Source organism: Anneissia japonica, unplaced genomic scaffold (genome assembly GCF_011630105.1).
Source record: "Anneissia japonica isolate Jap-2015-1 unplaced genomic scaffold, ASM1163010v1 scaffold287871_len1641731_cov197, whole genome shotgun sequence".
Classification (NCBI taxonomy): Eukaryota; Metazoa; Echinodermata; class Crinoidea; order Comatulida; family Comatulidae; genus Anneissia; species Anneissia japonica.
In genome coordinates, this window is record NW_022712275.1 from 435,067 (window position 1) to 452,154 (window position 17,088).

Here is a 17,088-nt window from a genome sequence, read left to right on the forward strand (position 1 = left end):
GCATAATGGCGATTTCCAATAAAAATAAAATTTTATTTTTGGCCAGTTAGTGCAGCCTCCGCCATGAAAAATAGAAATTTAAAAAAAAAAAAAAGAATATTTTGTATTTCTACAAAAATAAGGTTTATATATATATTTCTATATTAATTATAAATTTAAATCATTTCATCAATCTCATTACTACACTATTTACATTCATCAATACATTTTTATTTTTACTTTCTCCACCTAGATGCTTTGGAAAAATAATTTTGCTGAGTAAGAAAACAGAATTTAATTTTTATTTTTCCGCCCTCCTCCGAGGATCTTTAAAGATGTAAGTTCGGTAAACCATAGTCAATAGCTAAAGGCTAAACAAAGTCTCACCCAAAGTTCAGACAACTACAGTATTTGTTTTCAGAACGCGCTTTATTATTATGCTTAGATGTGTAGGTAGTTTAGGTAAAATATGGCGTCTGAAGTTTTCGCCGAAGATTGTTTTGATAGAGTTTGACTAATTTAAGCTCTTCGCTATGACGTGACAACCTAATTGGTAAGTATCCGATATTTGTTTTATAGTTTATAATTTTCAAAGGTATCACATTTTGGTTATTTTACGAGAGAATTCTGTTATATACGACAAATATTGCACATACCACACATATTTCAAAACTGCCAAATCGTTCGACAGCTTTGCGGTGAGCAGTACCTTTAAAAAGCTGCTCCCGACCTTACTTCCTACTTAGGGCTAGGCCTACCCTGTAGCGTAGGCTAGGCCTACAGTACATTACACCATGGAATAAAGAATAACAAATCCCAACATTTCTTTAAACGTATATGTTTGACCTCATCTCTCAGTGGAAATTTTAGGCCTATGCCCTAGGCCCCTATTTTATACTGTGTTCTGGAGAGAACAACAGACAGAATTATTATAATATATATTTAATTTTCATGAAACTGGGGCCTAGGTAGGCCTAAGCTAACTAAAGGCCACACTTGCTCCTGCCGGCTAGGCTAGTCCCCCCCGCTACCCTAGTCTGCCTAAGAGTAAGTCCTAATTATAAGCTAGTCGGTGTAGGCCTAGGACCATTTCGGAGTTTGGAATCGCATTTTGTATTGTATGTTTTCAGTCAGTTCGATTATTGAATGACTAATTAAGTATCCTAACTAAGTAATACTGATAATTAGGCCTAGGCCTATATAAAGGAATAATGAAATAAAAAGACTAGGCAAGACCAGGCAAGACAAAAAAACATGTCAATTCACCATGGCAAGGGAAGCCTATTTAGTGCCTGGCCTAGTATTAGGCATAACTGGAGTCTTTGAAATGCAACAATGTCAATATATTGTCTAGCCTATGTCTTTGATTTCACAATAAGAATGATAAAATCATCTGACCTTTTTCAAGTGGTGGAAAAACCTTGACTTTTGAAGAACTTAACAGATCCCTCAGAAGTTTGGAAAGTTCATTTCCGGCCATCTAAGAATCAAAATTTCCATTGGGTCCCCGACTCCTTTGTTTTTTGTTTCTGGATCTGCCCCTGCCTCCTTAAACCATAAGTTAAAAAAAAAAAAGATGTTGAGCTATAAACAAAATGTTAAAGGTTACAAATTGTATCCTCACTCTTTATTCCTGCAAATGAACTCACTGGTTAATCCTGCAAAATGTCAATGAACAAATTTTACATCGTTTGAACTGTCATAAAATCCCTACGTCTCTTTTTGCAATTCAGATTGTTTGTTGCTTGCATACAGCAGATTATAGATTATAATAACAGCATCCTTCGTGAAAGAGAAAATTTCACATCCATATTTTATTAATTGAACACTATTGTAACCAGTAATTTTGTGGGATGGATAGCTTCAGAATTTGTACAGTAGTTGTCATGAATGGATGCACAGGCGCTAAAAATGTTAAAAAGAAAAAAAAATACTCGGTGGTAGACACACAAATGGGCTGTTTTATGAGGTTGGGAGTTCAAATTCATCACCTTGCCCTTTGACAATGCGCTTTATACATTGTTTCTCTCTACCAAGGAGTACAGTATATAATATGTGGGTATGTGGTATTATAATAGATAAAAACCAATGTGTTGATTAGTACAGTAACTGCATTTTTGTAATTCTCTCCCATGGATCTAAGTATGTGTTTTATAATAAGGTATTTAATCCAGTAACAGTAGTAGTGGTGTGAAGCGCGTCCTTTGCATAATAGTATAATGTATTATTTAAGAACAGCAGTCTCCACGCCACTTAGATTGTGGGTACCTGGTAGGCCCGAATGCCAGTGCAGTGATTACAAGCAACAACATAAATGTTATGGAATACTTCCCAGGAAGCTCTGTGTGCTACATTTATAGGTGTTAGAGAACAGTTGACATTATGTTACAGTAATAATAATAATATGTTGCTCTTATATAGCGCTTCATGCACAATGCCTCTAAGCGCTTCACATTATTATCCCGGTCATTGGATCAAACACACATGGAACACATACTCAACAACAAATTAAATTAACAGTACTGTACTAGCATTTAAAAATCTATACCAAAAGTAAAGGAAAACAACATGAACATGTTTGAGGATTAAAATTCCTAAACAAACAATAAACAACTTTTATAAACAATTCTGTAACGAATAGTAGATCCTATTAACGTAGGCTGGCATATGACCATAATTGTAGTTCATTGCTGGTTGATTGAAGCATTCCATGGTTGTAAGTTTATGTAATACACAATGTTTTTAGCAAAGTCTATCGTGATTGCATCATGGGGTTATATTGTAACATCCATAAGACCTATGTACTGTACACTATTGAGTCTTCGTAATCTCATTAGTCAGGTCCTTATCTACGCTTGTAGTTTACAACATTTCTGTACTCCCTCAGGATAAAATGTGCTTTACCGCTGTTGCCGGTAACTTAAAATCAATATGCATAATGTACATACTGGTTGTATTTGATGAAAGTCAATAAGCATATACTGTAGTAGGCCTATTTTCTGATGATGATTCCATTTAGTGTTGTTGATGACAGTGATTTAATCATTAAAAATCTAGGTGCATATTATTAATGATTCATGAGTTTTCATTTAATCTATTGTTTAATATTCCAAATTAAATTTACAGTATTCCATCATTGGCAGCATGAAGGCTGAAGTACAGAGGTTTACAATAAAATTATGGATTGCAAAAATCACAATTAAAAAACAAAACACAATTATGCCTGTCTATTTGATGATGATTGATTATTCTAAAGTCAAGTATGTCAAATGGATTCATAATTGTATTAATATCATACCTGGCTATATTTGATGTTGATAATTATGGTGATGTACTGTAAATAATTTAAGTCAAATGTTAATGATTATTATTATAAATAAATGTACAGTTAAATGGTTATGTAATGTGTGCCAATATTCATTTTACCATAGAATAGAACATTACAGTTTACTATCTGAGTCATTCAAAATTATGAAATTATCTTAAATCCTATTCATTAGTTACAGGTATTTTTTTTTGTGAGGATCAATTAAATAACTTTCCCATTTTTTAAACAGGACCCAACTGCTTAAGAGCCTTACCACCTTGTTTAAAGATAGCACACTACCAGTAATCATGTTATTTATGTGTATTGTAGGTTTTTAGAATCATTAAACATTTAAAAACACTATATAGTACTTAACTTGTTTCTTTTATTATGTAGTGTGTTGGTCAAGCATATTGGATCTCTGCTGCTAGCCAGCAAGCCTAGACTAGGTCTAAAGCTACAACAATTAACTTCTTTTCATGTAAAATAAATGTAATGATGTTCATGTAAGCCTGACGTAAAAAACCCACCATTAGCATTTTTTTCAGTGAAATTTATGTGGATATTGTCACATGAACGTATTTCCTATGAAAACTTACATGTGTGTACATGTAAAGGAGTGGAATGAAATGCTTTGGATATAAACAACATCTGTTGTAAATATATTTAGGAATTGTTTTGTTCATGATATTCATAAATGAAAACAAAAATAATAGCTAAAGGACAAGCCTCAGGGCCTTGGAAACACCTCTGATAGTTGTATGGAGGTCAGGTGAGAAATACAGTACCCCTCCGAAACCAATTGTTACTGTACAACAATCCAGTTGAAACAATGTCTTCTACGCTTAAAACTCTATTTTAATTTATCATGTAAACCTTCTTTTAAGTAAACAATTCAAATCAATTCGTAATTGAGTAATTAAATGAAACACTGCTTGTGTAACTCTCATTCACTGAGAGAGGTCGTTAGAGATAATATAAATTTGTCAAAATGTCAAGACGGGCTGTGTTTTGTCATGCTAGTACACTTTTATGGGGAAAGCCACACCTAGATGAAGCTGGCTAAAAGGCTACCAAAGCTTGTTTGTAAAGAATGAGAAGAATTATTATGGACACAGACTAAAATTGCATCATTGATAAGTCTCCTTTTTTCTTTATAGATTTGATGTAGACAATAAAGTTCACCATGTCATGAAATGGCAAATGTAGCAATTATATGCAAAGCACCATATTTTCATGCAACACAAAAATGATAGGAAGACACAACATCTGCTCTTGGCAACATACCATGAATGCAATGATAGATGCTCATGTACAGTATGGCATTCAACTGAGATTCTAATTGGAAGCATTTCATTTAGGGCCTCAGTTTAGCAATCATTATGTCTGATAGATAATTATTGAAGCTATAGCCATCTTTATGCTAATGTACAGTAGCTCCTCAGCTTGGTTTCGTGGGTCATTTTGATATCCTAGGTAGCCACACACCCCAGGCTCTTCAGGTGGTAGGCTTAAACAAAGCCACATCATATATGCTACATGATCCGCTGAATAACTTTTATTGATTTCGTCATTTGAGGCTATCTTCACCCACTCAACTTACACATCAACGTGTAGACCTAACCTACATAATTTCTATATCAAAATAATCAGTATGCTGCTAGATCATATATGTCAAATATGAAATAAAACCTGTAAAATATCTGCACATTATTTTTAATTTAAAAAAAATTGATTTATTCAGCCTCTTTTAAGAAAATTTCAATATACAGTATAATAAAATCAAATAGTAACTCACAGAAAAATTTGTCTCACCAAAAGTTGTTCTATTCCGTGTAGACTTGTAATACTAATAAAATAAAAAAACCACAATCTACAAAATTAAATTTTACAGTAAATAGTCATTATATCACTGAATAAAGAGGGTGAAACAAATGTAGAAAAATGACCTATAAAGCTTAGCAATTTAATTCCAGTGTAGTTTGTAAAGGGGGAAAGGATATAGGTGTAATTAATTACTACTGCACTTAAAATTCAACATCCAAAACCAAAGTACAATAACATTAACCCAATTATGCACCCCTCTGTCCGGACAGGGTTTTGTGTATGAGGAAATTATAATTCAGAGAATTAAAATTTTCATAGCATCTCAGTGGTGAGGGTAGGCCTATGTTATAATATACAGAGTGAAGTAGTCCCACAGTAAGTGTTTTTGTAGTTAAAAGAGATCATTCATAATGACGTCATCGCTGCAAATCAAGTTCAAAAAGTCGTAATTAGGAGGTTCATAATTGGGAGATTTTGTTGTAATAAATAAGTGGACAGAAGTGATGTTAGTTTTCAAATATAAATTATAGTAAAGAATGTTTCTTCACCTCAAATTTACAAATGCACGAATATTGTAGATTAACATTCTTTTCATAGGTGCATGGTAATTACTATAAATAGATTTTTTTAAGTACATAGTCTCTACATCAGCAAAAAAATAATATTGGTTAGATGTTTAAGCAGTTGTATTTTTTAAGCTTTTCAACATTTTTTTACAGCCAGTACTGTATTTATTTTAAATGTTGAGCAAATATTTTTATCATGTTTATTTTGTATCAATGGTTACACAATATATGTACAAATACCATTACAGTATACAAAATAAGTATGATACTTCTGTGTTTAATTAGAATACAGTAGTATTGTTTGTTGAGACTACTGTATTTTTATTGTAGCCAGCATACTCTGCAAGCCAACAGGGAATTTATCAGATGTTCAGGCCAGTTAATGAACTCCTATTCTTATTGAATAGGATGAGTTCGGTGATTCACTCAGCAATCATTTACACTAAACACTCATAATTTATTGTATGATAATAAAATTTTCAGAACACAATCAGATCTTCAATTTGCTGAATGGATGGAAGCAAGTTAAACCAATGTTGTGGTATTAAGTATTGTATTTAAGTAGTAATACTGTATCCAATTAAGTATGTTCTTAAAGTGCTAAATTCCACAAAAGTGATGTTTTTAAATAGTATTCATTCCACCCCTCTCCCCACCTAAAAAGAGGAATAAGACAATTCCATGAAAATAGAAGTACTTTAATCTTTATTAGAATAAGAAAGAATAATGATGTACAGTACTTGTGTGTGATAATAATAAAGAATGTGATGTTAAAGTCAGTAGTAATGTGTGCCGAGAAATCATGGTACGGCTAATAAATTTTCAATTAAAAGGAAGTGATTTTAACTGGCTTCAGAATTGAAAAATGGCAGCTGTAGCCACCTATTAACTTGAGAGCTATAGCTTTTGTGATCCACTGATGTAGTGGGTGGCTCAGACCTTGGTGATCTTGTTTAGAACACACACAAAACAAAATTTAAATGTAGTATCATATTAATGTTCATTTGAGAACTGATTCTGTATCGTTCGTTCGTTACTTCATTCAAAGTCTTTTCCTTCCTAGTGATCTTCAAAAGAGTTTATTGAGAGTCCCTGTATAAATTTGTGTGACCTTTTCAAATATTACTGTGGGTTTAGCCATTTTTCAAAGTTAATTGTGTTTGTACTATTTATAATCGCAGGCTCTGTTCATACAATAATGTATTTTTTAAAAACTTGGCTTATGTAGGTTTTATATTTAGTCAAAAAGCTTAAGTGTGATTCCAGTCTTTGAATGTAAAGCATTATGCTATTTTAACCTACTGTAGAATGTCAATATATTTTTCATTTAATGTCTATTAATATTAATTATATAGTGATTAATATTTTATTGTGGATTTACAGAAAATTGTTATGTACAGAGATCTTGTTGTTATATTTGGCCGGTAAAACATACAGTATTTGAGGATATTGGTTTGAATCCTTTTGGAACATTATTTATTCTTCCATTTATTTATTGCATTTAAAATTAAATCTTTATTATAGCCAAATTTAAATAACTATGTATATTATTAATAATCTATGTAATTTATTTGGGGTTCTCCAACCAGGATCATAGCTTTTAGTTATTAGATATAAGTTGTGTATTAATATGGTTTGTTACTTTTTTTCCCTAGTGCAAGAATGCTAGCCTTAGGCCTAAGAAGTATACCTTCATCCTCTAGTCTGTGACTATACTTATCTGGGGAGCAGTCATGGCTGATGACCTGCTGAGCCCAGATGCCATCATCAAGGACCGATGGCAAGTGGTAAGTGTAACCATATCATGTGTAAACATTGCTATCAATTTCTGTGCACAATTGCCATACGCAATTTGAATTTAAATGAATAATTACAAAAATTAGCAATTTCATATGTACCACAAAGTTTTCCAATAAAGATTGTTAAATATTTTCTTGTAAGGGTGTTTTAGGGAGAGGGGGAATGAAAATTATTCAACTTTGAACTAAATCATTGAATGAATTTTCAAAAAATGAATAATAATTATTTCATTATTGTCTTATTCAAGTTCATAATTTATACACCATGATATAGAATTATAATTTAACGTGGCTGAGCAGCATTAGTTTTCTACTGTTCTGTTGTCGGCTTTGGATCTATCTAAAAAACATCAAACCCTTTTAGTCGTCCACGTTTCACAGTTTTTACACGATATTGAAAGAAAGGCATGTTCATAATCTTTAGCTTTTGGGGAGTACAGGGTCATTTTCCATTTTTGTGCGACAGCCTTAGCTTCACTAGAATATCTCCACTATGGTTTAGGTCTTGTTTCAGGGCTGTAAAAAGTTGGTGGTCATGAGTCCGGGACTTGAGTATATTAGGGATGGGCTAGCAATAAGTACATTAAAACTAGATAAATATTCAATATCTGATATATTAGGGCAAGCAGTTATTTTAGGAAAAAAAAAAAAACTGTTTACGGCTCTGTATGATTTAGTTGACATAAATTATTTAAAAATCAAACAAGATGTAAAATTTTACTAAGATATAAATTCTGCTGAACGGGTGTGAAAATATAGCTGTTTAAAGTCTTCTAAACAAATTTGAATTCCTTTTACTCATCGTTGACCTGGAAGTAATAACTAACCTTTGATGTATACTGTCTTACTATTTAACTCTTGATCAATAACTATTTGTGATAATAATTAAAGCAATATTATTGTTTACATTGCTATTTCTGCCAGTTAGTGATTATTATTATGGTTATTATTGTTGTTAATGTTGTTTTTATTAAATATTTATTGTTATTCTTTCTTTTTTTTTTATTTATAGCTTATTATAGTTACTGATTGTGCTATTTAAAAATATTTGATTATGTTAATTGGTAATTATTTAAATATTATGATTTTTGTTATTAGAATGATAATTTTCTGTACTAATTCTGGTTATTACTTGGGTTTTCTTTTCATTACAGATAAAGAAAATCGGAGGTGGTGGATTCGGTAAGCGATGCTTTCTATATTTAGCCAGGCACACGCTGCGTCTATGGTTGTGGGCCGACGCGATTTCACGGTCAAGCCATGAGTAACAAATAATTTTGCTTGGGACACCAATAATCAGCAGATGGTGTCACGTTGTCAAATGCCCACACATATATGTAGTGTGTGCCTCTATTTATTGATTAATTAATAATGAATTATCATTTTTTTTTTTTTTATGCCATGTTCAAAAAAGCTCATCATAATAAAGACCATTATTGTTTTTCCTGAGTTGTTTATTGACAGTTCTGACTCAGCCTCTCAACTTCAATGTCTTGGTTCAAATCCTTGCTGTGCCTTTGACCAGTGTCCCTCAGCAAGACACTTTATCTGTGCTTTTCTCTCTCTGCTAAGGAATGTTGGTTGGTATCTCATAGTTTCAAGCACAAAAAATCCGCTAATTACTAATAATAGCATTATAGAATTTTAAAACTTATTATAAGGAAAACTGCACTTTCTTTTCACTATGGAAAGTTGATTGGCCGAGCGGTTAAAGTCAGGGGCACCGTAACCTTCAACTATAATATCGGCGGTGGTTCAAACGGCTCACTCGACAATGGTTACGGTAGTGGGACAAGTCTTCTCGGAATCGGATAAGAACTTTAAACCGTAGGCCTAGTGTACGCATTTGGCTTGTGTGCCAGTACATCCTTCAAGAAGAGTAAAGGGTTACCCCGGTGTACTGGTCCATTCGGTCCCTTGTGGTTTAATGGATATGCCAGGTAGGATAGTGATTAAATTCACTGATTGGCATATTGTGCCTAAAGAAATGAAATGAAATGAAAAATTATAAGGACTACTCAAGGTGCATTTCCTTCCTGGTACAGATCCAGCCATGCACAACGTACCAACTCCTGCACTCACTGTGAAGTATTCCTAGTAGGCCTAATGTATGTAATTTAGCACTACTAATTTCATTCCAGATAATTCACATCCTACCAGGGGCCCCAGGGAGCTGAGTATGTGTTCCATAGGTGTTTGATCCAAGGATAAATCTCTCCAGGTTATCAAATTTTCTTTGTCAAAAGAATGTTGTATGACCATATATAGTCATGTTTTGCCTATATATGGGCATGATGTGATGTCATCATGACCATATTTAAAGTATGTAACATGTGAAGCACACGAGAGCTTGCTTGGCATAATGTGATATAAGATTGACACATTTTTATCAACCCAACATAATCAATAATTTAATAATAATCAATCATTTTTTTCCCAAACACAACAGCAAGGTAAAAAAACAATCAAGAAATATAAAAATATACAATTCATGATAAGGTTTAAGACATTTAAAAAGAAACGTACTACAGTTCTGATCTATTCTGTTTGGTTATCAATAATTTTTTTTAACAAACAAAAATACCACAGGGCATTTACAAAAAAGAATTATTCGTGAATTTTCATTTTAATTTATTGGTTATTTATTTTATTTTAATTATATACTGTAGGTTGTCATTAATTAATAATTTAATTGAAAATTTTGTATACTTTAGTCATACATTTATTATATTATAATTGTATATAATTTAAATAGGTATAATTTTTTTAAATATTATGTAATTATTAATTTGATAAAAATTAATTATAAAAAATTATTAATTATAACTATCAAGAATTATTAATTATAAATTATTATTGTTACATATGATTTTGTTAATAAATATTGATTTTTTTTTTCTTAAACCAATTTATTTCACTTGTGATATTCTGATCCGATCACTAATTCTTCATCAGTCATTATTGCTGTTGATTGATTGATGATTATTTACTAGTAATTTGATATTGATAAATCTGTAATAATTAAAGATTACTCCTATCAACTCATAAGTAATATACTGTATTTTAAAAACTGATTGTACAAGAAATAGGAAATACCTTAACTATCCATTCATTGTCTGCTATAATATCTTGTTTCAACTTTGACACTGGTTCATTTAACAGCTGTATTTGTTTATATCTCCCCAATATGAAATTTAATGTCTGAACTCGTAGTAGATAATTAATAGAATACCATCGTAGTCTGATTCATAGTGATTCAACAGTGTTTACAAACTTAAAGGCCAACATTTATTGCACAATATTTTTTTAAAACACATAACACTAGTTAGTATATTGGTAATAATAGAAACAAACTTGTGGTAATATAATATTAACAATAACAATTACAGCAACAGTCAGCTAAGTATATTGAATTTATAGTCTTGTTACGTCCAACTGTGTAAGACACAAATGAATCCATTTATTTTAAAAAAAGGATCCAAAGGACATATTATGAATATCATCAAATGATAATGTATTCCAGACAGTTGTGTATACTGTCAATCCAGTACTACACATGAATAATGATTTGCATAAAGTATACTGTAGTTGTTGAAATAGGCTAAGAGCAATATACATAGTGCAGCTGTTTGAACTGAGCCATTTCACCAGGCAGTTGTTTTTAAGGAATAGCATTATCATTCAACCTGGAGTAAGAAGGATTTTTGCAGATAAAAATAGATTACCATATATGTACTGAGCCTACAAACTTGATTTTATTCATTGTCTTCATCATCTTCATTCTCACCTTCATCATCTTCATCATCTTTATCCATCTTTATTCATCTTTATCTGTATCTTCATCAACCTCATTGTCATTGTTTTCATCATTACTGATTTTAATATGTTATTGTTATCATCATCCTCATCTGATCAATCAGTATTATCGCCACCTTCATCATCAATATAGTCATGATCATGATCATAAAGTTTTTTTTAACCATCATATATGGTAGTTGAACAAGTTTTCAGATTGTATTCAAGGAACTGTACTTAAATATGCTAAAATCATGGACATCACAAGTTTATATTACTAATACAGTATACGCTACTTTCTCATTCTAAATTGTGCTTTCATACCCGAACTTGATTTTACTGAAAGCTCCTTTTGGATATCATAAGTAGCAGTTTGATCTCAAAATACTTTCTGCCAGCTTTCATACCTGATTAAAATATTCAGTCTCCTTGGAATGATTACTTGGGGTTCATTGACCAACATATATATCATGCTTATGTCCCCATTCTTAATGAGGGTTGACATTACTCTGTTAAATGTGACATTTCATTAGTACAAAACACTCAGCATGTTAACAGTTCCTACTCATGGTAATAAATACTGTAGATTTTGTTTAATTTGTTATCTTATCTTTGAACATTTTGTTGTTTAATTATTTACTTCAAATTCTTGCCAATTAAAGAAATAAATATTTTTTTATTCTCTATAATTGTTTTATAATTATTTTCAATTATATAAATATAATTAAAAAATAAAATGTGTCATCTTCTGTAAAAGAAGATTTATTTTGAATGTCCAAAACACGGAAGAAAAATGAAAAATACAAATAAAAAATTGATCGCAAAACAGCAAGAGGAAGCAAGCAGTATTTCTATAAAGGAAGCAAAGTTGGAATAATTTCGTAAACATGATAAACTTTTTTTTTTATTGAAACATCAAGACCATGCATGAAAAACATAAACAAGTTCAACTTTAAACCAACTGATTTCAATGGTAGAATATCTATTGTACAGTATGACAATGACAAAGTAAAAAATGAACATAAAGCTCTAGAAAAAGTACAATGTTAATATAGTAGTCATACTAAGACATCTTGTGGGATTTACCTGCACTGCATTGCTTAGGAGAAAAGACCACCTCAACCATAAATTTCCATCATTTCATTATTCTGAGCCATTGCTTGTATAAATCTTTTGGTGACCCTTAACAATTGAACATACAATTGGTAGTTGTTGGAATTTGGGGGCTCTTCAGAATGGTGGCGAAAAGGAAATGATAGAACGAGTAACAATGGGCGTGAGAACTGTTATTATGAATGATTGGGTTACCATGTCTACTGTTTGGTAGAATGCAGCTTGTTTATGTAGTATATCAAAGCTTTAATTAGATAATGAAATCTTAATAGAGTCTCAAATAAGATTAATGAAATTATCTTGGCTCATTAAAGTACATGTAGATTAAAATTGTTATTAATTTTTAATGAACATTAATTTTGATTAAACTATGTTATTTTATTAAAATGTCTTAATAATAGTCGTTCTTCATAGTGCACCAAGCCAAGAAGAATATAGACTGTTGTTCCAAAGCAAATGTCCAGTGCAAATAGCACAGTTTGGTTGAATCTCTGTGAGGGCATGCTGGTATCGCACACATCACTGAAATTTCACAAAAAATAGCCATATTTAGACATTTAGACTGACTAACTGCAAAATCCTAGTAAATATTACTGCATTTTAATCCAAGTGCTACTGTAATCCAATGCGAACACAGCTTTAGTCATTTAATAGTCTTGCTTGAGAATATCAGGTGAGGTCAGGTGAGCAACATTTGTTGGTATTCATTTATTTATTCATTTCTTTATTTATAACAATGTAAATATAAAAAAGGATAAAAAGGAGAACAAATTATGCCTGGTATGATTTTTCAAAGGCATTTGAATTTTTATTTGTGATAGGTTTTATTTGAAATAAAATGTCACCATATTATATTATTTTCCAATTACTACTTTGTTTGAGCATATAGTAATAAACAAAATGCAATGTAGTAAACAACAGTCACAATTCATCAATGATATTTTAGTATTCTCAAATAAAGTTCGTACAGAATAAGAATGAGCATTACAATAAACCAATTTTTTGCTAATCTCATAATATTAGCAAGAAGATTCAAAATGAGTGAACATATTAAAGGACATATTCTCTATTTGGTTCCTGTCTTTATATGGCATTTAATGATATTATTCCAATTCCTCCCAGGGGACTAATGCTGTAAATTAAGTGTGCTAACTATCTAGTCAGGTGCCCACAGTGCAAAGAACCATAAAATGTGTTGGCTTGTGCCAAAGCAGCTTCTTATAATTAGATCTTGCTCACATCACAGAGATATGTATTATAGTTCTTGCTAGCTGCTCCTCGAACCTTTGGAATTCACCGTGTCATTCATGTCAGGTTATTAATATTATGATACGAGGGGGCTAACACCCCCACCCCCTGTCATGGCCAATAGTTGAGTCATATCCATAATGTATGTTAGTCATCATCTCAGTGTTGTTGCCTCAAACAACTCAAAGGTTTCAGGATTGTGTTGACAAATTAACCCTGAGGTTTTGCCAGTAATGTGGCCCCTTTTAACCATTCTGTAGATGATGTAACTGAAGCTATACTAATATATAATGATATGAACCCCTATCAACTGTGTGCATCATATTTTGCCTGAGGTCGTCAAATATTCTTGTTTGCAGAGAGAGGTTGAAAGTATGCTACGTATTGAAACTGCTGTATAATTAAAAACATACTTTTGTCAGATTTTTACTCTAGTTTTTTTTTATTCAGCAACCTTTAAAGAATGAACTGTCCTGTAAATTTACTGCCCCTCAGAGAAATAACAAATTAAAAAACATATATAAATTAATCAAAATTAAGGTCGCATTATAAAGTTATTTCAAAATATAATTTAATGATAATTGAATAGGCCTTTTGTATAAGTTATAATTTGAAATTTAGTGTAAAATTATTTGATTTTATTGAATTTTTGGTTGAATTTTATGTTGATTTTTCTTTATTTTAAATTAATTAGTAAGTCAGTAATTATTTAAATATTTCAATGACCTATTTGAAAATATAATCATTCAATGCATATAGTAGAAAATGTACAGTACTGGTATTATTTTCTCCTATAGTAGGCATAGGCTACTGTGCCCACTGTATTGCCTTCTTCCACATGTACTGTTACTATCAGGTAATAATACATTACTAGCATAGACAAAGAACCATTCTTAAATATTTAATACAATTTATGTTGTCTAAGCTTTTTTAAATTATGTAATAATGATTTAAAATTATTGATAGCAAATCATTATTAATATTAACTTTTGTAAATTAAAATATTTTATTATAATTATTGTTATAATTTTTATGTCAAATAATTTGTATCTGAAGATTCATGATCATTCTTGATGAATGATAAGTTGTTGTTGGTTGTGACTCATTGGAAAGATTAGTAAAGGGTCTTTTAAATATTTTCTTAGCAAAGAATGAGTCACTCCTACTGAGTATTACCTACTGATTTAGATAATGAAATGTCATTGCCCACTAAGGAACTCTTGCATCTGCTGGCAAACAACATTGTGAATATTTTTGTATAGCATGGCTCACAGTTTCCTTAATTGTATTTGATACTTAAAAAGACAATATGAAAACATCACAAGGCACATTTTCATTGCACAAAACCCAACTGCATTTATAAAAAACTATTGGTTAAATTTGCAAGTACAGTTCATGTAATTTGCTTTTGTATTTAAAAAAATGTTTATTCGTGTATGACCAATTATGGAAACTTAACTTACAAAATTTATATTTTTTTGTAAGTGAAGAAGTGTAAATTGCATTCATATTGTTAGTCTGATCAAACTAATTCCTCCATGGTCTGATAGTGCCATTTCTTGCCATCTAGTGCAGGACAGGACATAAAATGTTAGTGCCCCAGCCATGGTGGGGCTAAGGTGGTCTGGGCCCTTCATCTGTAAAATTTACTTTCTGGGCCCCCTCAATTTTGAATTCTTGGATCAGCCACGGTCATCAAACTAAAAATATGAATTTGCCTAGTTAAGCTGTCATGATAAATAAAATTTAACTGCTATCAGTAATAATAAATTGGCTATTCTACAAAAGTTGTTTTTAGTCATGTATCATGCACATGGATTTGAGGTTAATGCGGTCACATCAAGTTGTACATCTCTGACGTACGTGTAACAACACCTGAGAATACCTTACCCCAAAATGTTTTCTTTTAAACGTTTTTACATTTTATTGTTCCTTTATATATTGTATGTTTTCTTTGTTGTTTTTGTACTTTTGTTGCCATGAGAAAAACTAATTTAAAATTTTAATTTGACAATAAAGCTATCTTGTATCTTGTATCTTGTCTTTTTTTTTGTTATGGTTGACTCTTCTTTTGGATGAGTTTAAATGAAAGGGCAAGTGTTTCTCTTAAGTGTTTTTGAGATGATAATAAAATTACAAAATTCATAATTCATTTAAGATTGTTTCTCCTTTCATTTTAGGCGAAATATACGAAGCCCAAGATTATCTATTAGAAGAGACCGTAGCCATCAAACTAGAGTCCGCATCTCAACCAAAGCAGGTTCTCAAAATGGAGGTTGCGGTGCTTAAAAAACTTCAAGGTAATAATGGTTTCTTTCACAGTCCATTCACCCTGATTGATTACTCTCTTATAGAAAACAACAATTCTGCATCCTCGCTCAAATGTCATAACCTAAGTTATTTTAAATTTATCTATTCCTAATATATTGTTGAGTTGGAGGTTATTGAAGTTTCTATTGTAAAACCGACTTTCATGTTCATGGTGAAAAATATGATATAGTTGAGTATTTGTGCATGAATTAATATTCTGTAAGCTGATAATCTGAAGAGCCTTAAGTCAACAAATATGACCTGAAATGGTTTTATTATTGTTATTATAACTTCTTGTAGGTTAAACAGTTAGTACTCTACTAGTCTTCAAGTGTCATGTGTTAATGCTTTTTTTGTTGATTATTTTTAGTAACTGCTACTATATTACTAGTTTCTATACTGTACATAGTATTATTATAATGTATTAACAATTATTGAATGATTAGTGAACTTATTTGCACAGGATTAGTATACAGTACAACTAGTCACTCACTAGCAAGGTATCACTCAGTCATGCTACAATTTTGAGAGTTAATGTTTACATTTCAAAAGCCTATAAATGCTTTACTTTTACCGTACAAACTTAATAATTATATTATGTTATCGTAAATCTTTTGTGACATCACATTACTTATAATAATACATTATTTCAGTGGGTTTCCTGCTTTTGTGATTCCTAGGCAATGATGCTAAATAAATAAATAAATGTCAAAGTATCATAATTATTATGAAACTGTTTATTGATCACCTCAGTTTTTATACTGAGGCACTGTACCCTTAGGATATTTACTTTTCTCATTTTTTTTTACATTTCCAAAGACGATCCATTACAACTCGGGCATTCTGTCATCTAGTGTGTTTGGTTATTCCAGATATGTGTAACCTCTGACATCATCACTATCATCAGCAATCTGGAGATGTCCCAACTCCGGGTACATCTCACTATTAAAACAACACAAACAACATGTTAAGCATGCATTCTGCGCAATGCTATTAATAACCCACAGGCAGTGTTGGCTTCTTACATTAGTATACAGTATGTCCCTCGCCTTTCATGGACCATTAAAAGCTGGTATTAAGATATGTAAAAGGTGTGATATTTTATATGCCATCAGCTCCTCATTCACACATACAGTAGTAGACC

General features: G+C 31.3%; 1 protein-coding gene across 1 annotated transcript in view; it reads left to right on the forward strand.

Annotated features, from left to right (window-relative positions):
* The first annotated feature begins 387 nt into the window (after positions 1–387).
* LOC117107736 overlaps positions 388–17,088 on the forward strand; it is a 30,817-nt gene continuing 14,116 nt past the window's right edge. The window contains exons 1-4 of the mRNA XM_033249488.1: positions 388–532; positions 7,335–7,466; positions 8,633–8,660; positions 15,815–16,002. Coding sequence (XP_033105379.1) covers positions 7,413–7,466; positions 8,633–8,660; positions 15,815–16,002 — 270 coding nt within the window. The 5' untranslated portion in view covers positions 388–532; positions 7,335–7,412. The remainder of the gene's footprint in view (positions 533–7,334; positions 7,467–8,632; positions 8,661–15,814; positions 16,003–17,088) is intronic.